The 26,675-nt window shown below is 31.9% G+C and overlaps 1 protein-coding gene across 1 annotated transcript in view; it reads left to right on the top strand.

Moving 5' to 3' along the window:
• The first annotated feature begins 13,744 nt into the window (after positions 1 to 13,744).
• Positions 13,745 to 26,675, top strand: part of LOC107190406 (high mobility group protein DSP1-like) — a 28,416-nt gene continuing 15,485 nt past the window's right edge. The window contains exon 1 of the mRNA XM_015579204.1: positions 13,745 to 14,848. Within this exon, the coding sequence (XP_015434690.1) occupies positions 14,276 to 14,848 (573 nt within the window). The 5' untranslated portion in view covers positions 13,745 to 14,275. The remainder of the gene's footprint in view (positions 14,849 to 26,675) is intronic.

Genomic DNA, 26,675 nt, shown 5'->3' with positions numbered 1-26,675 from the left:
ACAAGATTTATTATCTACATTCATTTTGTCCATACTTACTATGGATGAACTAAACATGGAAAGGATAATTTTTTAAGACCTCTACACCATTTTGTCAATTGTTTGTTTTATACAAATAATCGAAGGAGTAGACAATCTTAGTCAAATTATTTTTGTTCAATTCTAAATTATTTAATATTTTCTTAATTGAATTGCAATTGTATAGCAACAGAATGTGAAGTCAAGATATAAAGCATAGATATAAAGTCTTTCGATATTAACATTTTATCTTTCCCTTTTTTTAATTTTTTGTCGTATAACTTTCCATTATGAACATACCGCTTTGTTAACATATCATTCACCTTTACTTGTTTTTAATCGTTTTTGGCAGTCTTTCTATTTTCTCTTTCAATCAGAATTGTAGACTGCAGTAAGAAGTTAAATGTAAAAGTCAGCACAATTAGTCTAATTTATAATTGAAAAGTTTCAATACAAAAAGTTATTGTGCCATATGTGTGATAGTATCGTTATGGTTTCTAATAACACACATATACATTAAGATACAAACAAGAATTATGTTTTTACGAAATGAATTTTTTACGTAAAATTAGTAAATTGCAAGGTAGTCAAATGACTTTATAAAGAGTGGTTCAGAAAGGTTTCTGCGGATTACATTTCTAAGAAACTGAAGAAAAACTGGATGAACGAATTGATTACTGGAGGTGAATAGAATTAAGAACATTACATACATTTTGAGCTGTTAACTTTTAATATTTGCACAAATATGTTTTACGTCGTTTTCTTAGTAACTCACTGTTGAATATTTACTACACTTCTCATAATAATAACTAGTTTATTCTTAAACAAAATGCTACAAGTATTATTTATTCACACATTTTTACCTAAGAATAGGTACACAATATAACTAAATTTCTAAATTAATTATTCGCATAAAATATGTTTTCTTACTTCTAATGTCGTTATCACAGTACTGCTCTTCTATTGAACATCATAATGTTATATTATGAACATACTTTTTATTACATTTTTTGAACACTCCTACAATTTTATATATTTTACGATAACAAGATAAACACCTATTATATATTACGTGTGAATAACTTCTGTCGAATTTCCGATAAGATATATAAAAAATTGACGACGCAAACGCATAGCGATATTTTAAATTTCAATGCAGATCTGTTGGGAAAATGAAATCTCTAAAATATATTCCTTCTTTTCAATGGTACAAAATGCTTCGTATTAAACAATTTTTAATACCAAATGAAATCTTGCAATGCGTGTAAAGGCATTAGTTAATAATATCCTTATAAGATTTTTGTAATATATGTATTATTTATTGTATGTTTATAGAATATAGAAATATGTATATAAAATATAAAAGATATAATTATTAAAGATTTAATATTAACAATAATTTAGACAATTGATATTGAAATCTTTAACAATTAAGAATGATTATCATAAAACTCGGTATGCTTAAACAATATTTACTGCGAGAACTTTCACTTTACTCATTATTTTATTGTGTTCTCAATATCTATTGAGTAAAGTCGTTAATGGAGTATCATTATAAAATTTTGGAAAATAGTTTAGAAATTGATACATTGGTATTGGAATATCAATGTTTGAACAGTTAAGAGTAATTGTGATTAAAATTGGTGTCTGAACAAGATTTAGTCTTTGTGATGCAATAGTTTAAATGTACCTTTAATGGATCATTACTACAAAATTTTGGAAGGTTCATAGTAAATAAGTAAATTTATATTGAAATATTTGGGTTCAACGAATTATTTTTATATTTAAGCTATATTAAACAACGAATAATATTCTTTTGACAAATCCGGCATGGATTCCGGTAAAAATACCGTCTTTTCGAAAGAGTTTCTTCGATACGTCGTAATTATTACACCGTCATGAGGCATACTTTCATATTCCCGTGGACCGTTGACCCACATAGAAGTTCCTGATATGTATTTCTCAATTGACGAGTATATACGTTTGAAAACGATTATTTTCAAGTAACTCGATACCGTATATAGTGACAGTACAAAATATTACTATTAGAATTGTATACAATTGAATTTTACATAATTCCCGAACACGTCTATAAACTGAATAATTGAAAAGGAATTTTCCACCCAAAATATTTGAGAAAAGAAATACAGGGACAAAAGAAACAAATTCATAACAAAGATGAATAAATTGCAGATTTTCTAGATTTTAAAATTCCATTTCGTGTTTAATGAAATCCATAATGAAGCATTCAAACGTAATTCATTTTGATCTTATCGAAATTCTGAATAAAGTGAAAAACGTTTTGTACGGCGTTCATTTTTGGAAATTTTCTTATAATAACGGGAAATCGTATATTCATATTCTTCAAATTCAACGAAATCTTTAGTAAACCAAATAAGTTTTCGTTTTTGTCCATCTTTAGAAATTGGCTCATAAAAACTGAGAAATTAGCTAATTTTGAATTTAATGAAATCTTTAACAAAGCAAATCAAAGCTACCATATGAAGTCCATTTTGAGAAAGGCTTATATAATTATGACATGAAAGATGGTATAAACGTGTATTTCGATTTTAATAAAATGCATAGTAAAGCAAGCGATCGACCATTTCAAGACCGTTTCCGAGAATTGCTTACAGAACTGAAAAATTAGATTCATTTGTTTCAATTGTATCGGAAATCTTAATAAAGCAGATATGTGTCGGTTCGAAGTTCATTTTCCAAAATTTACTTACAAAATGAGAAATTGCAGAAACCGGCTGTAGTCCAATTAACATTTACACCTGCTGGGTCCGCTACCTGGTTTTCAACCGCAGTAAATATAACTCAATGTCTGTACTTATGAAAATTAATACAGTTAATTCGCTCATGTTTTATTTATACGTTACTGAAACGGCCGCACCTGTTCCGTAGAATATATCCATATTTTGATAACATTAGAAAAAGGAAAAATGTGTACGACTTTCTTTTCCTGGTTGAAAAATCGTTTTCTAACCTGAACGAACGGTGTGTTGCATAGGAATACACGGAAATATAAGTAATTGTTTACGGGTTCTTTTGAGCACTCGGCATCCCATTTTTCTAGTTACCTGTTTGACCAGTTTTTATTTGGGCAATCTCGTTGTATTATTTCCGTCAGGTATGTGGGTGAAGCTAGAAAGAATGTTTACGGTAATTGCCGGAGCCTAATCGAACCTATCTTTACGACGTGAAACGCTTGCGGATTGGTGAACCAGCGTCGAAATAATGCGCCTGTGTAATTATCCGTACCGAAAAACGCCAGTAGACATCGAAATAGCCAGCCCCCCCCCCCCCGAGTAATTGCCTTTGTATGAATACGGGAAAGGCGTGCGTTTGAATTGCTTTGAAATAAAGTCAAATGAAATGTTATTTCATTTCGTTGTTCTTCGTTCGAACATTTTACATTGAATCGATTACCCTTATTACTTGTACTCTTTTCTGAAGAGTGAGAAAGATTGTTTTATGACATATAATATTTTAATCAGAAATAGGAGAATTATAGTATGAGAGATAATATTTTAGAACAATATAATGTTTCGAATTAAATAAGGATTATTTAAAGAAATAATATTTTAGAAGAATATTATGTATGTTTTCAAATTGAAGACAGAGTATTTTAAGAAATCTAGTTACTTTGATTGAAATAGAAGAATCATATTATGAAGTACAATATTCTTAGTTAAAGGACAATTAATAAAAAAAAGTATAGTATTTTAATGAAACACAGTAGAATTATATTGTGGAATATAATATTTTAAAAAGAAATACATGTATGTATAACGTTTAAGATTAAAGGAAGAAGAATATTGAAAGTTTAATACATTAGAGAGAAACATTATTTATTTTGACACTAGAACTACCAGCACTGAATGTATGCTGAACTAAATTGAATAATACCTTGACATGTATAATATATAATAGAATATACATAGTATAATGTCAAATGTACAATAAATTAAAAGTACACATAAATTCCGGCAAAAGGACCATTATGATTACAGTAATTGTAAAATAAGAAATTTGAAAGTCGTCATTTTGACGGGTTTTGTTATCTAGTTTAAATTATCAATGTTTAAAGAATAATGAGTGACTGCAATCGCACTTTATACGCGTGAAGAATGTTTACTGCTCCGGTGTTTTAATTTATAATATTTAGAATATCTAATGTTTTATTCCCATAAAAGAAGCATTGTTATAAAAGTTTTAAGCTTTCATCAGTAATTTTTCAATTGATATTGAAATATGGATGTTTAAATAATTAAGACTAATTAAAAAACGAGTAATAAATAACTTCCTCCGCAGTCACTAAAAAATTACTAAATAGTAATGAAAGAACAACGATAATAATCATCTTTTAAATGCATAATAAGATAATGAAACAAGTGAATGATAAAAACTGTTCATATTCTCAAATAAAAATATTTTATTAGCGTTTTGTATTCTTATTCTGTTGTAAATTTGCCTAACGATTGTTTTTATTGAATTAACTTATGTAGGTAGATGTTTAAATGCCTTACTTTTGAATGAAAACAGTTTTTTCTGTCAGAATTAATGTAGAGAATTGTGCTATATGATTCAGAAATGCAATGTAATGTGTGGATAAGATGCAGTTACTAGTATTCGCTACATAATATAGTTTTCACTAATTTATCAAAAATTGTACGTGTTACGTATCAAATGGTATAAGAAATTTATATTACCTAAATATAATTTTTAATGTTACATAACGATATTTCATACAATTTAACGATCCATTCAATTTATCAGCAGATCTTTCAGCATACCGTTACGAAATTTCATTAGCACCTTCACAAACATTCATTGATTCAAACTGTTTAATTTTTGAAAATTTTGTAACCCCGTCCAATACATTCTTACGTACAGTAAAGTCATATAATTGGTGTAAGTAAAATCTCTCACAGTGATTTATTGCCGGTGTATATACAGGGTGTCCCACAAATTTTGCCAACTTGTTTTGCATCTAACACCAAAATGTCTCGTGAATCTCGTGAACATAGCTTTTGAAACGCTTTATTAAAAAATTATAACTAGGTTACGGATATCTATGAATATATATTTTTATGATCTCATTTGCAGATACTGGTGTCCCACAATAGTTTGTTTATTCTGTTAAGAGCTTCACCAAGTTTTAATCAAAACAAAAACCATATTAAACTTCCTTAAAGTTATAATTTCTATTAAATTTATAAAATCTGAATAAAACATTATGTTTGTTACGTTAGTGCATTTGTAACAACTTCAAAAATATTGTATTGTTTATTTCTCTGCATAGAATTGAATTTACAGCACATCTTATAATAATTCTGAAAAAGATTAGGAAGGTAATGGTGTCAAATAAGATTTAGTTTCTTTGAATATAAAACTTTATCTCAAGCACTGCATTCTTAAAAATAAATTATCTGTAAATGAAGAAGTTGTAAAAGAAAATGAATCTTTATGAGATATTATTATATGTATATAATATTATAGTTAGTCATAATTACACGTAGTACTGTACCACTTTTTCGCTTTGTTTTATTTTTATTGTTTTTTAACTTCAACTTAACACTTCAGTATGTGTTTAATATATATTCTGATAGATAATTAAAAGCTGTATTAGACTGAGTATATAGGCAAGGTTCTAAATTTATATTAAGACATAATAGAAATATAAAGAATCAGTATAGTATTGAATTTATTGGAAAACGACTTTCGTTGTATAGTTCTTCAACTTCAGTGAATGCAATATTTTCTTAACTAATTAATTTTGTGTATCTACTTCCATACTATAAACTTTTGCATTCATAATTTGTCATCATTTCCATTACATTCTGTATTTTCTTCTTACAACTTCCTTCAAAGAATTTGCGAAGTTTTATGTATGACATTGTCGTTATATTTTTAACCATGAAACTCGATGATCAAATTTATTGAAACCCGTGGGACACCCTGTGTAATATAATCTTGAGGAAATGTCTACTATTTCTGCAAAATGTTTATTTAACTACAAACAGACTCAGAAAACGCGTTGTTTTAAACGATACATAATAACTTCACATTATAACGTACGTCTAGCGAAATATTTCATACTGTTTGATATTACATATGGCTATCCCGAGGATAACCATCTAAAAGTAAGAAATTAACTTCGGCTTAAGCATAATGCTATATTGTTGCATAACTGGTTTGCAAAATACTTTTCCGGTATTTCTTGTGTCCACGTACAATTTCAGCATTTTGAGAGATGTACGTACATTTTTTATTCTCTCGTTTTATCGATACTTTTTCGACTCTTAGAGTACTACGCGTATGTTAGTTCTTTTTTTAATTTTGTTTATAAAATAAAGGCGTGAAAGTAGAAAAATAATGTTCTTAATACTCTATTGAAAACTTTAGAATATTTTTCAACTGATGAACATATATAACAAGAATTAAATATTTTATATAAAACACGTGATGTAGTTTCTTGTTTTTCTTATAAAAAGATGCTAATTTTTTAAGAAAATATTTAAATATGCCTGAAAGGAAGAATTCAGTCGCAAAAAGTAATTGTCAGTGCATCAATGATTAATAGTATTAGTTATAGCTAGACTGCGGATTATATGTATTTATAGCCTATAGGGCACTCCCAATTACAATAAAAGACAAAACATTCATCAAAAGCAACGGATTTTCTATTTTATTCTTCAGTCAATAAGATACTTAAGAGAAGAAAGAAATTCCTACATTTGCTCATGTCTTTATAAATTACTTTATAAAATGTCATTTTGCATAAAAATTCGCAGTCTATGTAGTTATAGCTATTTGTGGATTAGATTTAGAATTAATTTTCGTAATGACATTATTAGACTGCAGTTGTTTTTGCACGTACAGATTTTTATGGATTAGTTTACATAAGGAAACAAACAAATATTTCTTACGTTATTAAGGGTGACTGATTCTAACTACAATAAAAAGCTATTATCAGTGAATTTTAATAAATTCTATAATTTTGTAAAGCTAATCTTATTAAATTTTTGACGATATTGTGTTTTAGATAATCATGTATGCTATAAGTGCATAAAATCCGCTGTCTACTAATTATTTAGAGAACGATAAATATATACGTTATATTTAATGTCACAATATTTTCGCTGAATATGCGATTCGTGTAATTTTCTGAAGAATTTATTGTATTATTTGCTCCACCAGAAAGTAAGTTATTTATTTACTTGACCTTCAAACTATTCATTATGATAAGAAATGTGACACATGCTCAACGTGTTTGTAAAAAAAATAAATCCGAAAAGTTCAAAAAAACTATAAAGTATACAAATTTTAAAGTATAGACTATAAACAGACAAATCGTATTTGATTTCTCTCCCATAGGTTTTCGTTTTTGAAAAAAGGAAAAATATAGATTTTCTAGTATAGCGTAAGATAACCTGAAACTTTAAAAACAACAGCGTCGTAGCTGAATCGGTTAATGCGCATATATATCTTACAATCGAAGGTCGGCAGTTTAATCCCGATACACACATGTATATAAATGTTTTAATTTTCACGTGATCCTGTTTTTTTATTAGTTTTTCGCTGAAACTAGTTTGCACTAAAAACTTTTTCTAAGCATTTCCACAATTATGTTTTGTTTATTGATGCATAAAATATTGTACATTGAATAATAACTTAATAATATGTCTCGGAGTAATAACATTAGAAAAACAAAAATAAGATGCAAGTAGTTTTCAGTTAAAAGTAGGTTGCACAATATACTAATCGCAATATTAACAATGGTTCGTTGAAATTAACTTTCCATAAGTATAGAATTATCATTCACAGAACACTACAATTACGTTTCATTGTTGTTATTACCAGAATCAACGCATAATTAATAATATACGATTAAATCGGATTGTTCAAAGGTTTATCGTATTTGTACAAAAGCAAGTTACACTGTACACCTTTTTGGAAAAAAGTTATAAAATTAAATATAATAGGTAACATACAGCTGTAATAAAGTTGAATAAATATTTTGAATTTCTAGAGTTTACAAATTTTAGAGCCAGATGTGCGAGAGATTTGTTTTTCTTTTCCGTTTATGAGAAAAACTACTAAAAAGATTACAACACAAAACCTGAAGTAACAAAGTAGAAATACTAAACATGAATCAAATTTAAGTTGAAACATGATTTTTGACCAAGTAAAGCAAAAATATTTCCCCGAAATTGGAACGGTGTTCAGAGATTTAAACGAAGCATTACTTCGTTTTTAAAATATTGTGTAAATTGAATCCTCGAACAAAAACGAGAAACCTTTTACACCAACCTAAACATAACTTACTCTGTCCACGTTCCCCTTAGTACGAATGCTTCTGCACCAACAATTCTTCCTATTTATCTCGAACAATTGTAAATAATTATAAACGATTTTAATTTTATTGCCAAATTCAACACACCGTTTTTATAAACGTTTCGCTTAAATTACAACTGAGCGTAAGAGCAGCCTTAACTATAGGAATAATAAAATTGAAAGTGATGTTGCGCAATACTGACAAGCATATCCAACTTGTATGTACGTATAGGTACCTCGCGATTACCATTTATTCGTTGTCAAGAAAACGGAGGAGAACGTTGCATAGTAGATAGATACACTGGTGTGTATGAATTCATTCGGTGAGCGTGCACATACCCACAAACGAGAAAATATCAAATATTTCGCATTGGCTCTTTGTACAAAGTGCATTCAATAAACGCAAATATAACGCTTCTTGCATACACAGTGCGGAATATGTATACCGATCCGTTTGGCATTGGTCCATAGAAGGTGTATTCCACTTCGTGTCATATGATAAAACTCTATGTACATCAGTGCAAGTTTTTTAATCATAATGTATTAGATTGAGGTTAGGTCGGAATGCTGCCTCTGACAGAACATATTCAATCAAATGAAGAAACATAACAATTTCAGTAATTGTTTATTAGATGCACAAATTGATTCGATGCTTATCATTGAATTAGTTATATTTGTACATACAGAATACCCATTAAAGATAGAAAATACAGTTGTATATACAAGAAGAAAATACAATCGAAAACTATTAATGAAATGCTTCGTATATTCGTCTATTTGCTAAACGTAGAAGAATTTAACTTTGACAAGAATCTAAGAAATACATAAAACTATGTAATTAATGTTGTGGAATATTAGACACATTTTTAATTTCCTCAATAAAAGAAATATTGGAAACTCTTTGCAAGGAGAGAAATGAACACCTTCGATCATTGTTTCACTTTTTCATTCTGTATTTTGCAAATAAATAAAGACGTATATTCTAATGCTAATGCTTTACGTTAAATATCTATAATAAACTCATCTATTCTCTTTATTTTACTATTTGTGAAAACATTTCTTATATTCACTCCGCAAATAATGTTTACTATAGACGTTTATTTTGTTCGATTGAATACTTTTTTGCAGGAGTATTACAACTAAGCCTCGCCTCGCACATTACATCACACAATTTTTATACACTACCGCTCACAAGCATATATAATGTATTAAAATGTTGTAAGTAATAACTAGAATCATTTTTATTACCTTTTTATGAAATTACGAGTTCTTAGATTTGCTTGTATTTAAAAAAATCTTACCAATAGTTTGTTGAACTTAAATACTCGATTGTTTAATCTACTCGCCGGTTTTAGATATCAATACTTTAATTACTTGCTGCAATTTGTGTAGCAATTTTTTAATTGTCTGTGAATGAACTTCTTTTAACGTTCAGAAGAATTCTATTTATTGTACCCATTCCGTGGACAAATAACCTGAAAACAGAATATATTAATGAAGAGACACTTAGCGACTTAAATTTTGTAATTTTATGTTAGTTATAAAGTTTATACGGGATAACAAAGCAAAGTAGTAACAAACAAAAGAAAATGATTGTAGAACCTTTCATCTGTGATTTAAATTACACTTTGTTAAAAGTAAGTATCACCGGCATGCCTTTTGAGTGTAGAAGGAAAGTTTCTTTTTTCATTTCATTATGAGAATTTTAAATAAATTATTATGAATTTTGCTTACTTTAAGACCCTTATTGTGAAGAAAACTTGTTCTTTGATGTTCGTGTTCAACAGCGCTTTGTACATATATTATTAAATATTTTATTTTTTTCTCTTCTGTTCTGTTTATTAGTCTTCATTTGGTAATAATCTGATTTTTAAAACGCGATCCTCACGATAAAGAAAAATTGTAAATGTTGGAAGAGAAATTCTAAGGATTCTACAATTAATTAAATATTTCTTAATGTTGAGTAAATCTGGCCGGAAGTGAGATGTTATAACAACATAGCGTATAAAATTCATATTTTGATGTTTTCATTTTTCTATGTCCGTGAATTAATTATTTTAATATAACCAATGGCTTAACTGTTTATTTTCTTGAACTGATACTTTAATGGGTTTTAATGTATTTTCTTCAATAAATTAACAGTTACTTTCACAATGCTCGAATGATTATTGCCACTAGGGGCATAAACCATTAAGCTATGTGTGGCAAAGGTCATTGAAACAATGAATTTAATTTAAAAAGTAAATTTTTTGAACTACTATTATATTCGGCGTACATTGGATTAATCACTTGACTTAGATCACAAACATTTGAGATACATGTGTTTAAACTATTTGAAATATTATAGAGGATGTATTTAATGTTTTTAGTACTTGATAGAGAAAACGTTAAATATTTAACGTCTTAATAGCATTTTCATTTTAAGAGTACTTCCCCCTATTGATATATCCTATCAGTTTACCGATTTGTTACCGTCTCCAACTGAAATGCAAATGCTATCTAAGCGACCAGTTTGTTTATACACGTGGAACGTTTACATTTACATTCATCTCTGTAGCCGTCATCGTGTGATATTGTTAAGATATACGTATTCAACTATCTTCCCACAAACGTAAAAATCGTTACACAAAATACAGTTACACGAATTTTATAATTCTTTTATATAGATTTTGTCCATAAGTATTATACTCAACAACTGTGAAATAATCTTACTGGTGGTCTTGAATACACGTTATCAGAGGAATGTTAAAGTTGAATAGTAAATACCTCTGCTAGAATGAAGTAATAAAAATGATGCAAGAGATGTATTCCATAGAAAGCAAAGACAGTGTTTTAATATTTTTGAAAGGGAGTGTACCTGATGGTACAATATACCAAAATTTTCAAAAATGTAACGTTCACCGAAGTTGCACAAGGGACAGGTTTGTCTGGTTTCGAAGAATAACGATCATTTTCTAATCTCGACGTTGTATCATCGAATCATTTAGTTAGTTCTCACACTGACAGACTTTCGGAATCGCGTGTTTCGCGGGAGATCGGTTCGTTTCGGTGGGAATCGGCTCGCTTCGCTCGAGCGAACATCGCGGTACCAACATCCTTCGTCATCGGTGCCTCTCTTTTTCTTGCCATTCCACCATTTCCCTTGTTCACCGTGGTGCCCCTTCTTGCATTCGTTCGTTCGTTCGTTCGTTACGTTGCCTAGCCCTGGGAATGCGCGGTCGCTGTACCTCTCTCTTTCTCCCGTGCGCTTGCCTGCCAGCCGGCTTGTTCCCTCCCTCCGTTTCTCTCTCTCTCTCGTTCCATCTCTGTTTCACTCGCTCACGCGTCTTATTGACCCGGACCCGGTTCTCGTCTCCTCTCTCTCGATTCGCCGGGTTTGCCTCCGACTCACCCGCCTCTTGATTGGGGGTTGAGTGGGAAGAAAGGAAGCCCGATGTATAAATCCCATGATATACATTTTCATTTTCTCTCGTCTATGCGTCACTTAAAAAAAAAAGAAGAAACAAAACTCCAAATTACTCCCCGGTCCCGCGTCGTCTCGTTGGCGTCGGACATTTCCAGCGTGGTTTCGTTCAACGTATAACGTGGCCACACGTGCCGATATTTCTCATGATACAATTTCGTAATGGACCTGATTTGTTCTGGCATTAATCGGCAATTCTAATTGAACATTTATTAAATTTACTTTGTGTGAACGACATTAAGATTTGTCAGTTATAAATTTTGTAGTATAAGATTTGTAAAGACAATCATTTAACAAAATTTCGAACGATAGATTGTGAACAAATAATTGTCATAAAGTAGTTAGTCATTAAGTACATTTGCGGTAAAACATAATTCACTAATGCCGATTTTGTATTTTAACGGAAATTATTGAATAAGTACTTCCATTCATCAGCTGCAATTTTAACTAATAGCTGCTTCAACCACACGACTCGTAGGAGAATATAAATATAAAATGAAGTATTGAATTAACCATACAAAATTTTCATGCATTGATCAAATGTAGAAACTTAATAATTTTGGAAAAAAAACGTGTATAGGGAATACAATGACTGAAAGGTGCCAAGTTAATATTCTATACATGTATATGTACAGTTGATACACCCAAGGAGAATATACGCCAACTCGAAGCTGAATTTCGTTCAATTAAAAGAAAATTTTCAAGGTTTCCCCCGTAACTCGATTCTTTGCAATTTAAAAGTTCTTCCATATCGACTGACAAGTGACATAGAGGAGCAAGCGTTCTTCGGTCGGTAAAGCCGGCTTGACACGCAGGAAAAAGGGTGCGCGAAAAGCAGGAAGTGCCAATGTGGAGCAAATTCCAGTGGCCGTAGCAGTGTAACGAAACTAAGAAGGGTAAAAAAAGGCGCGAGAAGAAAGAGCGCACGGCGACAAGTCAGAGTTGGCGTATCTTCCTCTCCCTTTCGCTCTCTTTCTCTGCCTAAAAGTTGACCTCGAGTTTCAAGGGTAGAGAAGGGTTTGCAGTCGTTTGCCCCTCTACCTTACCAGGGACTACGAGCCATGGCTCTCGAATTCTCTACGAACGGAAGAGAGAAAGCGGCGTTGCCTCGACGTTAGCCGTGGTAGTCTCCCGCCATCCCCACCACCGGTATAATGTAGTTCGATTGGTCGACGTGCTCGGGTTTTCCTTTGTGAGCGGGCGGGTGAAAGCGTGGCTTGGCAACGCTGTACGAGTTCGCCGGCGTCCGCTGGAAGGAAGGCTAAGCTCGTACGGGAGGGAGAAGGACAGAGGAACGCCGAGAAAGAGACAAACAGACAAGTAGCGAGTGAGACTTCGGGTCGAATGGAAGGGGATCGAGTTTGAGAAAGAGAAAGAGAGAATATACAAGCGTCCAGCCAGCCCGTCCTCGCCAGGTTCGCCCTCTGTGTGTGCGGCATCGCGTGTAGAGTCGGTGGCGAGAGAAGCAATCCGCGCGTAAGCTTCTCCATGTGAAAAAGCTATTACGCGTTCCACTACCACTGTGCAGCAGCCAACGTCGGTGTGCATATACACGTAAAAGAAGCATTGCGTCTCTACGCGCGCGTGGTGTCGCATAGAGTGCGTAATTAGCAGCGTGTGTACAAGCAAGTAAAAGAGACGTCCCATTTCCAACGAAGAAAACGCCGATATACGTATATCCCCGCATAAAGGAGGAGAACAGTGAACGTGTAAATGAATGAGAATAGTATTTTCTTATGCTTAAATATTTTGATTAAAATAACACCAAGAAGGAACGCTGTGTTTCTCGAATGAAAATCTCCATGAGTACTTAGGGGAGGGCAGAAAGGAGAAAAAGAGAGAGAGAGGGAGTGAGAAAGGAGAACGGAGAGAGGAGAGACAGCAAGAGAAAGAGAGAGAAAAAGAGAGACTTCACGGAGCTAACGAACGGTTGAGCGTAGCGTCGAGTAGACCGCATCCCAAGTATAACGTACGTATTCACGAGGACCTTCTCCTATACATCGTGGAAAAAGCGTGTATGAAGTCGCTTGTGCTACCAGGAGTACTAGTAGTGATCGTGTAGTGCGCCGGCTGGACAAGAGAAACGTGGTGTGACGACAGTGAGAGAGCACGGTAGCGCGTGCGGTGCGTGTCGCGATACACGACGGCTACGAACAAGACTCCATACGAATGTGAGGGTACGTGTGCGTTTACGTGTGGTGTGCGTGCATACACCTTGTGAGAGCGAGCGAGCGAGTGGAGCGAACGAGCGAGTGCGTGCGTGCGTACGCGCGCGCGCAACGTGTGCGTGCCTGTATGTCCTGTACGAGGGAGACAGAGGAGCGTATGCGTGGTGGTGTGAGTGCGTGAGTCGTGTAATTTCTTCGTGCGTCCTTCTTCTTTTCGTTGTTGGTGGGACGGTTCGACAAACCAGGCCGAAGTGACAGACAGATCGTCCGCGTGTACGATATGTCGGAACACCACCGCGTAGCCGGTGGCTGGGGCACAGCAAGCCCAGGAAGCCGCGAGGATGGCTCCGGTGGTACCGCCTGGTGGCCTTCAGGTTTAAACGCGGTCTCAGCCGAACAACAACAGCAACAACAGCAGCAACAACAACAGAATCTACATCAACATCTGATGAACCAACAGCAACAGCTATCGCAACAACAGCAGGCGCAACAGCAACAGCATCATCAGGATATCGTTAGAAGTACCGCCGCCGCAACCCAGCAGCTTTTCTCCTACAAGATGGCCTCCAGCTTTCAGAACCCAGCCACCACGGGCACGCAGTCGAACGTTTCGACGTCTACGCCGGTTGGTTCCTGCATGAGGGGAGGCTATGATTATAGATTAGCAACCGGGACTGGCGGAGGTGTACCTGGTACACCTTCCGCACCACCGCCTGGCGTACAGTGGTGGTACCCAGGTGGAGTTATGGACGCCGGACAGAACAACCTGCATCAGCAATTGCAGGGCCAACAACAGCAGCAGCACCTCTCGTCCATTACCACACAAACGTCCACGCCCCCCGTTATGTCCCCGGTATGTTGCGACCACGATCGACCCCCTTTCATATGCTTTTCTTCTTTTCTCGTTCTTGCCTGCTTCTGATTTTTATTCTTTCCGTTTTTCTTTTTGTTCACTTTGATTTTTTTTTACCTTACCGCCACATGTATATTTTCGCTTCCTTTAAGCATTCGGTACTCAGAGCCGGGGATCGGTTTCAGTGTTTCTTATCAATCGATCTTGCAGTCCTGTTTAACCTATAGATTCAACGCTCATAACTAGCAACACATTGCAGTTCTTATATATTAGTATTTTTTCCTTTCCTTGCGTAGAGAAGACCATGTTTCTGTCGATAATTTTTGTTACTACTTGCTCGCAACATAGTACTAATTTTTTGTTTTAGCATTTCTTTGTCAATAGGCTTGATCATATACATAGTTTGGCGATCGTAGTAACTACTCGATTTTATTGTACTTTCTGTTTGAAAATCACTAACTATTCGATTTCAACTAGCCTGGTCTACCATCGGAATTTTATTATGTCTTTACAGTAAAAATAAGGATAACAAGTTACGCTCGTAATTATTCATTCGATCTTATCAATATATATAGGATTTACAGGAAGATATAAATAATTTTAAACCTTTCATCACAAATCTTTGAAACCGTTGCCATCAACGTGGTTACGTATATATTGACTTCTCCGTTAAATATTTACATTCGTTATACCCTTGTTTACCTAGGGCTAGAGAACTATTTACACCAGCGCTCTGAAGGGAGCAAGCTGTTTTGAGAATTTTGCCACCGGACATATATGTTCAAATTCCAGACGAAATTCCTTAAAAGTTGAGTCTTCAATTCGTATTTCTGTTCGACATACTATAATTTTTTTTTATACAAAATTGCTTTCTTTTATAAAAATATTCGTAACATATCATACTGATCGAATTGATTAAATATTAAAAGGTACTTTCGTCGTGTTCAGAAAATCTTAATAACCGATTCTATCGTGGCTGCTTTCGCACTACCGTCTGCGTTTCATCCTGACTCGCGTCCCTTGCCCCACCGACCGTTGTCCGCTATTGATTCCGGGTTTCGTGCGGCCTTCTTCGTATGTACGTTCGTACAGCGGCTCTTGCCGCACCGGGCCCGGTTCCTTTCTTTTTTTTTCCATTACGACGATCGACGTCTTCCAGTTACTTATAATTGAAAATTAATATTCGAAAAAACGAACAGAATTTTCTCCCTTCACGGGTTTTCATGAAAGGGAATCCTGGTTTTCGTAATTTTTCGGAATTTAAAAATTCATCTTTAGGTCGCCCATTTTGTGCTTGCTTCCTTCTAAAAATAAAAGTTTTAGTAAATGATCGTTTCTTAATTTTCTTAAAACAGAAATTTTTTTATATTTTTCTGTGCTTCGATACAAGACCATATTCGTGGTCCTGTTTTTAGTCACTCACATTTACCACCAGTAGATATTGTAACGTTAGTTTGAATTGATAATGTAGAAAAGAATGAAAATTTTTTCTTTGTTTTGAAAGAAGGAAAGATTCTGGTTTCTGGTGATGTAATTACCAGTTATGTTCTTCATTTCTGTTGATTTTATTTTATATTGTAATTAAATATTTTAAAGGAATATCACTTTTGAAAGATTCTTCTATTTGGCAGGAAAAAAGTTTAATTTGCTTTTCTTCTGAAGACTATAAATGTACGCATATGTTCACATTTACGACTTGCAATTTAGACTTTCGTAATTGGATACAAAAGTTTCGATCAATAGCCTCCCTATATGCTATGAAAAGGGGCATTCTTTGCTCCGGCTGAAAATTGAAGAATTCATTTTTTAGGGGCTTTGGATACTTGAAAATTCCATTTTTCTTCGCATTGTCGTCCTTTGCAATTGGAAACAAATATTGTCTACAATTGGCAATCATTGGTCTTTTATCTGTGCTTTTATCTACAATAATTAAGAAGTTTAGGGCGTTTATAAGACTTAGAAATTAATCTCTGTCTTTTCAATTAGAATTTTAAAAAAATTTTCAGTTACTTTTCTCGATAATGAACATTTTCCAGATGTGTTCATATATGTCCCTTTTTCATAATGAAAGATACATCGCGATTAATATTTACGTATTCGTTATAAAAAAGATATTTTATATGTAATTTTTATATGTTAGAATGCATTTAATAAGTTCATCAGTGTTGGTTTCGAGAAGACACTTAAATAATTTTTATGAATATTTGAAGATATAAAATATGTCTACATGTGATTTCAATATCTGAACAGTGATTATGTTTAATCTGATTGCATAAAGAGCTCAATTAACACTCTCCAGGTGCAGCCCGAAACAATTGATACAAAAGGGAACGTATTTATAAAATTCATTTCATATAAAATTTTCATACTCTGTAGTATAATTTTATATATACGGTATTTCAAAAGGAAAAGTATTTCTTCGCGTATTCCATCAACAAATCTATTTTTTGAACTTATTTCTCTTACTCTCTCCATTTTGTAAAATTTATTCGTGTTTTTGCAACAGCAAGTATTAAACTGTAAACGATGTTAAATTCAGAATTTTTAAATTTCGGCATAAAGTTTGGTTATGTTCCACGTTCACCTAAACTTTTTTTTAACGTTGTTAATGTAGGGATTATATATGCAATACAAACGATCTATGGATTTACAATTCTATCTTGCCTTCTAGTTTAATGAGAGAAGATCGTAGTTATTAATGCAGTTCAACGTTAAGTCCCCTTACTATGTAACGTCTAATGGAAAAACTTAATTGCCGGTATATGAATTATTTAACATTCAGGAATTGTGGTTGTACGATTCTGGTTATAACGTATGTCTATAAAGATTCTGTTGGGATATGAGACGATCATTGAATAGAAATCATTTATTGGTAATCTATTGAATCCCTTTATTATCAACTCTTCAATTAATTATATTAAAATTGATATATGTCCTGGACGTTACTGAAACAAAATGATTTTCATACAAGATATAAATCTTATTCGATGAAAGGTAATTTTCAAATAATTGTACACATTTTAATCGTTGAACAAAGTACACTGTTCGCTCGTGGATTATTTCATTATTTTGTTCTTATATAGATGATATTTTCTCTTACATTTTAGTTGAATAAAGCTATAAGTTTATAGAAATAATTTTACAAATAGCTTATATCTTTATTCCAACTACGTATAGTATTCTATACAAAAATTGAACTGCTCAATGTCTATGTTGAAATTAACGATTCGATTTAAATATTGATTTGTTAGCTAATTTCACAGTAATATAAATAAACAATCGTTTAGTTTCGTTAAAGTCAATATTTTTCCAGAGTTTTTAGGTAATAAAGCATTCAAAGTGATTGATCATCTCCAATACTTCAGACATTCAATCATTTTGGATACTTCGTCATCACTTTAAAAATAATTCATGAAAACTGTTTACTTTATTGGAACTAAAAGATCTTTTAGTTATATTAATTTGAAATGTGTTAATAGTTGGTGAATGTTCATGTATTCACATCATCCTCAAATCTCAGACGTCTGCACAAAGGTAGTAAAGTAAAAATTTGAATAGAGTTTTATTCTATTCATTTTGTTATTATAGACATACTAAAGACCCAAGTACAAGGAATTCTATTCAATTTTGATTTTTACATATCAGTGTCTAAAATTGTGAATTTGCATGAACGTACACAGTCTATGAATGAATCATGGTATTTTTTCATTATTGAAAGAACATTAATAACTTGTAACAGATAATTTATGTCCAGGCCTGGTATATACACATTGTTCATGTATACTGCTTCGGTAATGGGTATGTAATTGTAGTCGGAAAATAGTTGTCACGCTACCGGTTTTTGCAATTCGGTAGAAGTGATCATAACAGTTTTTGCATCTACGTTGCCCGGCAATATCGACCGCGTAGAATAATAGCAGCCTGCGTAAACATTCTTATCTTCGAGACACAGTCCTATGTTAAATTCAAATTCGTTACAGGATGTCAACAAATCTGACGAGCTATAATATATACAGGGTGACTGAAAATACGGTTGTATAAACGAAAGTAGACGAAAAACGGCCAGTCAATAATTAGTTCATGTATCAACCATTAACAGTAATGTTAATGGAAAATATTCAAGTCTACCTTCAGCAAAACGTACATCATAGAAAAACAGTAAACTATACTGTTGAAACACGAGCTTTCGAAACATTCCTCGTCCGTATGAGATAAGTGAGCCTCTCAGGAGTTGAAATGGTTAGCACCGCGAAAGAAACAGTGGAGAAAATTGATGATGCTATAAATACCGTTATCTTTTTTTAAGTTGAGTTTGAAACACGTGAATAAACGAATTTCTTGTTAGGAATTAGAGGCGAGGTATAAATATTGGATTCACGTATGAGAATATCTTTCGGCATAGACGGTGGAAATTTAATAAGTCGATAATTAAATACGAATAATGAAAAAAATATTTAATAACCAATTAAGTTTTCAGAAATTAATTTACGAATTTAAATGAAAAAAGAACCTGATAACTTTTGTTTTTGATTTCTAAAATTGTATAAATTACACTTTTCTAAATAGCATTTACGTACAGTATTCATTATTATTAAATTTAGTAATAAATACTGTTGAAATTAAAACTTTTTTTTAACAATTTACAAACATTTAACTATTCAACATATTTTCGTCATGCACGGGCGGAAGATATTTATGACTCAAATTAATATTAAAGATAGAGCTTTTATATTGTTAACATTACAATGGAAATTCTTAAATTTAGAAATTTACAGAGAATTGTGCAGCATAATGAATGATTTTGTCGCGAATTTCTTCAGTTATTTAAGATAAATAATACAATAATTATACAGCATTAGGTATTTCAAAAATTAATGGACTAATGTTTATGGTTTCTCGTGATGTTAATATCACATCAAAACTTTCTTGCATAATTGAACTAATATTATTAGTGAAATTTTGCAAGTCACAATGTGAAAGTCCCCAACGCTAATAAATTCTCTTGAACAATAATCAGAAGTTTCCCAGTAAAACTAGTAGAGTTCTGCAAGTAAATCTTACAAGTTACAAGCCGGCTGATTGTTCTGTTTCACGTTTTGAGGTTATGTGCACAATCAATAGTCAAGAACATTAACCTGTAAAAAAAGTTATCAAGCTTCGCAGACCTTTACAAATTCTACAAGTAAATTTGTATAACTTGTACAATGAACTAATAATGTTAGTGAATTAACTTGTAGCTTGTAAAATTGTAAAAACTGTTTGAGCAACAGAAGTCTAGAAGTTACAACTTGTAACCCTTTCAATTCACTAACATTATTAGTTAATAAATTATTGTGTAAGAGGCCCCAACTAATACACCACAAATCACAGAAATATGTTTAAATCATTAATCACACAAAGATGTAATTCAAAGTATTTTTTGCTTGGGAACAAAATAATTCGTTACAAACTCTACGTAATTTAACGTTAAAGTAAACGGTTTTGCCGTGCATCGAAAACGTATTTGGAGCAATGTTAAAGCGGGGCTCGAATGAAAGTTAAGGTTGAAGTCTGTGTCTATCAGTCGGAGAGAAAGTCGGAAAGTGGTCCGAAAATTCAAGATTATGGTGATAGAGGTAAATGGAAGAGGCCAGGCTCATATTCTTCCACGTGTACGCCCGTCAAGTACCGAGAATGACGTTATTTAAAAGAAAATTCAGTGAACGGATGAAATATTTCATAGAAAAAAGTATTTACGTTAAACATTCGGTTTGTGAACTAATTCAGTTTGTTTCTTTAATTTACATTTGCAGAATTTTATGAACTGTATTGCTTGTTTTCTTTTTAGAACCGTTCCGTTTTTTTTATTACGAGTATTAAATTTGCTTTTAGTCAAAGTTCAAAGAGATACTGTATTTTATATTTTGTTTTTGTGTATCGTTATTCGAATATCGAGTAAACATTTATCAAATAATCAATAATGTAAAAATCAACTGATCTTTATGCTTTCGCTGCATTTTAGCCGATAAGATTTTCTTGGTAAATTTATTATTTCTTTACAACTGGTTCTATATAAAGTGTTGAATTTTCTAAATTGATACGTTCGATCGTGTTTCATACGGAGTCGTTCAAAATAAATTAAACTGGACAATAAATAGCCTTGGAATTCAAATAACTCGGTTAAATGAGTTTCAATTTGAAAAAATGTACGTTGAAACGGTATGTTTTACGTGCCGATAAAGATTGCTTTTTTGGTAAGTGAACGATTCAATAAAAGAGCTACAATTCCGAATGGTTTTGAAAATTCGTTAGTTTCTGCGTCTCCGTTCTTTGACTGTGTTACAACCTGAGGTAATTACCCTAAGTTGAATCTCTGAGATCAGTACTTTCTACATACACTAGCAAATTGAGATATTTTAATTACTACAAATTTCATAGCTTGATCTTTCCCAATATGCTATAAATTAGACGATATTATTTCGTGTCTCTTAATTATAGGATAGGTCGAACAAGGTCGGAGGACCACTTAAGGTACAGAAGAAATGTAGCAAACGTTTATAGGAGTCAGCCATGCGTTGCAGCTATTCCTAAATACGCATGTTTCCTTTTGTATTCGTATACTGAGGTCGAACAGTTCATTTCAATTGATTCTGAGAAGGATCAAGTTTAATGGACGTGTTCGAGATTCATGTTACGGAAGAATCATAGACTTCTTCGAGTTAAAGTTATTTTCTTTTTATATTGAAGAACTGAAATGATCGAGATGTACATACATATATTTCTTCATTAATTACTTAAAGCTATTAATTGGTTTATGTTATTTAATCTTCAGAAATGTTTTATGGAAGATATATTGCATTCTTCTCGTACAGAAATAATTGCATAATTAATTCATTCTAATATAAATGGGTATTTTCCAAGGTATAAAGAATATATTGCTCATTTTAATGCGTAATTAATACATGATGCATGAAAGTACTTGAATAATTAATACGTCTCGAAGGTTGATGCTAATTCACGTTCACGTTGACTTATTGTGAAAATCTGAATCGAAGAAAACTTCATTACTTCAGTTATAGGATACATTAAATAGAACATAAAATACAAATTTGATTAAGCTTCCGTTAAAGTTTTCATTTTACTGTATTTTGTGTATTCGCATATGCTGCAAACGCACACGTTCTACACTGCGTCACATTTATTTCGATAACGTTGCTTTGTTTTTACAGTTTTTGGGATAGCGTTGCTGATTAGATAAACAATTTTATCCTTATATTAGAACAATTAGTTTCTTTTTATTGTATTCAGCGGTATGAAGAAAGCATAGAGATTCAGACAAAAGGTATACAAGCAACTTTATTGAATATGATTCAGTATTTACTATATTTTTCGTTCTTGAATGATTCTTTTTGTCAGAACTCTGAAACACGTATGAATTGCAAATTTACAATCGTATTCTATTATACAGAATTCTGTTCTGCGAAAATGATTTCGATTCATATTCGTTTCATAAATGTATAAAGTTTAATAATTAGGCACGTTATGCAAATATAAACCATTATAAAATATTTACACGTAATATCCTAGTACATATTAATAATGAAAAATTAGGTTAACTTCAAGTTTTAGAATTATCGTCCTATTTTGTCTTTTTTCCTTTTGTTTTCCGTGATTCGCCTCGCGTGCATCTGATAGTTTAATGAAACTCTATATCGAACATCTAGACATTCAAGTTCTATCTGATTGTTCTTTAGCTACTAACACGCGATCTAAGTTTATCAACATCTAGAAGATTTAATCTTACTTGATGAAGTAGAGTCCCCCGATGCTTTTCGATAAGTTTTAAGCATGATTAAAAAATATCTATGTTCCTGACAATATTGAAATTTGAATTGGACTTTTTTGTTTAAGTGTCAGTAAATTGATGAATAATTATTTTTTGAATTTCTAAATTTATTTTAATTAGAATTTATTTAATAGTTCTATTGTAATTCGAAGATGTGAAATATTTGTTATATTTCAAATGTGGGAAATATAAAGGAAGCCCCAGAATTGCAATTTGTTTTGCAGAGGATTAATTACATCTAACTTGCTTTATGATACTCTCACACTGGATGCATTAAATACTGTAACGCGGTATAATAATAATTGTACAGTTCTTGCACCATGCCTGTTACGTGATAAATAATGTCGACAAAAAATCTTTTACACGATAAGTGGTTTACATCTTAATTACTACTAGGGTAACATTGCACCAATATCTCAAATTACTTTACATAAGTAAAACAGTTTGGATTACAATAATTGTTCAATTTTATGAACTTCCTACTTTTTTCTTTCTACAATATATTCTTCTTTAAATTAAAAAAAGATTTCAAGTATACGCGAAGTGTTTCCTAATGATATCTGTACATCTATACAACCATACAAGAGATGTGGCTACGCGTTAACTAGACTAAAAAAATGTGCGTTACACTTTTTCACAAGGGAATTTATTGTTGAGAAAATTAATTTTTAATGCAATAAGGTAATAGACTTATTTGAATGTCTCTACACGTGTGTGTGTGGTTAATTTCTACATAAAATAGGTAGTTATTTACAAGATAGTAGTTTTCTTCACAAATTTTCTGCCCTTTACACGAAAACAGTTTGTCTCATTTACGAATCACCAAAAAATGGAAATATTTGCATATTAATATTGATAACTGGAGGTTACGGGTGTTTGTTAAATATTAAATTGTATGGGTTCATTTATAATCAAGTTAAATGAAACAACCGTTATACTGTTAACCGTTATATACACAGCAGGAGTAATTAAACCGAATTCCCAGTTAAATTGAACTGTTTTTTTCAAATTTTCTCAAAAATAAATTCTCTACTGTAAAATGTACATTTTTTATCGATCATTTTTGTTTCACAAATATTTGTTGTTCAATGTGTTTCGTTGTCGGTAGTTGAAATGAATTTAAGAAAATCAGACGATATTTTATTGTTGAAAATTAACCTGGAAGAAAACTAATTTATTATTTTACAAAATATTAATTACTTTACAAAAATCACAATCGAAAGACGACGTCTTTCGTCATTTATAGAGTTCGTTAAGTTAAATATAAAATGAAAGCTTCATTAATCATTGTTAAAATTCACATTTTTATGTGTTTTACATACTGAAAGCAGTCTAGCGATGGATTTTTGTATACGCATACATATTCCCTGAATAACATTTGTTCATCTTTCAATGCACTAAGGTTCCGAAAATTACACGAAAGTCAATGGAATTGTTCTTCTCCTGTATGTGGCACAGAATACAAAACAGTACACTTCGGTAGCTTCTGCGTCGAATGGAAAAATACTTCTTTAGTTGAGGTAGAAAAATATTCGTATAATTAGAATTTGGAAATAAAAAGAGGTATGTTATTAAAGAAATAATTTCTGTAATATATCTGGTAGATCGTTCTGAGCTAAAAAGTTCATAGACTTTATTAGTATACACTGACAATACGAACAGTTCCACCCATCGAAATATACAAAAAGTTTATAATGAACATCGATCGAGAAATAATTATTTCCGATAACTGGAGCATTTTTGCTTCAGATTTCAATCCATTAAATTTGTACAGTATGCACAGGAGGCCTAAGGCTGAAGCTTGGCACTTTCCTAACGTTTAGTATGTATCCTTTTCAGGTACTTGTACTTCATCTATCTTTGTTACCATTAATGTTACCGAATTCTTTTAGCTTCACAAATATGAAACCCTTCTTCTAGGAAAATTTACATTTTGTTTAAATCCATACACAGAAAACATTGTAAATTGTGTAGCTTTAGGTGAAGTTGCTATCCTTTAAATGGCTATTAGTTGTGGTGAAAACAGACGCGTCTATTCCATTGGCTTTTATTAATCATTGACGTTCTTATTTTATTGTGGCTTATTAAGTTGTATGCGAGGTATAACAATATATAATCCGCAATTTATGTATTATTTGGCTGGGTGCCTGAAAAATATCGATAATTAAGCAATTGATCTAGGGTATTTGAATAGCAGGTACTATAGTTTTTTTTAAAAAAGATACTAGAACACGTGTCGAAAAGAATGGAAAATGTATCGAACATTTTACTGCAAAGTAAATTAAATTTCTCTAACGAAGATATTTAAAAAAAATCTGGAAATAGCAATTAAAAGAGCTCGTTAAAAAGCAGACAACATTTTTATAATTTCATGAATAAATGTTATATATTTTTTTTGACGAACTACAGAGGAACATAATAATTAGTAAATTTTACCATTTAAAAACGAAAGGTAGAATTCATACTTTAGAAGTGAATAAAATTCAGAAAAATTTGCTTTACTAATTTATTGTATTTAGAGCTAAACTTAACACAAATCAGTGTGATGACTTGACATATTTCGTCGTGAATATTAGATGTACTACATTTGACTAAAAATTGTAGATGGATAACTTGGGTGGACAAGTTCATAAACTGCAAGTATAGGTATATACGGACGATCAGTATGTCTAGTTTAGACGTTTTTTTTTCATAGACATCTAGTACAAATTTATTTAAACTATTCGCACGCAATTGTGTCATCCGATAATATAACTTCAATATTGTACGCAATGCGTCGCATGTAAAATTGGAATTTTTTTTAGAAATGGAATTCATTCGTTGAAAATACATATAGCACTTTTGAATGTAACGCCAGAGATATACAGTAAAAACTCCCATAGTGTTCTCGTGATTCCCATACTGCTCCTCTACTAATTGTTTTCCTTCAATCACTTTGAATTTTGGAAAACCGTTAAGAACTGTTTCTCTAGCTTATCAGTGAACTACTAGTATTCGAAATTCTTATGGAAACATTTATTAAAAGAACACAAAATTTTATTTTCATTATTGGGTGCCTTATCTTTCTATTATTCTTGTATAGTGGAACATTGAACACTAGAACTGGCGACACTGCAGGTACACGATATTTAATTGTGGAATATAGGAATATATACAATATGTAATACAATTTAATGTAGTATAATATAAAGTCTACAATCAATGTAATACGTCTAAATAATCTATAATCTGAAGTAACAATCGGAAATCCGTTATTTCGACGGTTTTAGTAGTTGTGTAGTGTTGACTCTCTAATTTGTATGGCTCAGCTTAAGACACAAGTACGGAGAATCCTTTGATCTCTTCTTGGATGCTCATCGAAATCACAGAGTAGGGTACAATATAAGAAATAATGCTCTAGCTCTATTCTAAGCAAATAGCAGAGGAGAAATGGTGAATGAAAAGTTTGCATGATGCAAGTTCTATTCTTCCATGATATCTGCAAAAACTTGTTACAAGTGCATTTCCAATTTTAATAATTTCATGTTTTTTTAAACAAAATTTTCTGGCTTTCAAACTAACAGAAAAATGTATCGATTTATTTTATTGTATTAATAATCAATACAACATTTTTTACAGTACTTTATAGTAATTCGAATTATGAGACTAGTTTGACGATTAATGAAACAGTAAAATACTATTTTATAATTATTTATGTGTGTCGTATTATTTGAAATTATTTTCTTCGATTTGATATATTTCTTTTCAGTCTTCTTTTCATTTTTACGTCTTAATTTTCAGCAAAACGTTTTGTATTTTCTATGAATATTCTCTCTGTGTTAAAGTATTGAAATCAATGAAATTTGATCTTTTATATGGAAATAAAACAAAAAAAGAAAATTAGTAGAAAACGTACACTTAGGAATACAAAGAACTCTCGTACATGTGCTTTAGTGTTAAACAATGTGAACAAATTATACAGGATTGCAAACTTTATTTGTACATTCTATCCATCACAGTGAT

This window comes from Dufourea novaeangliae, unplaced genomic scaffold, assembly GCF_001272555.1.
Source record: "Dufourea novaeangliae isolate 0120121106 unplaced genomic scaffold, ASM127255v1 scaffold177, whole genome shotgun sequence".
Lineage (NCBI taxonomy): Eukaryota > Metazoa > Arthropoda > Insecta > Hymenoptera > Halictidae > Dufourea > Dufourea novaeangliae.
The sequence above is the reverse complement of the archived record's forward strand: the minus strand, read 5'-3'. Positions and strand labels throughout refer to the sequence as shown.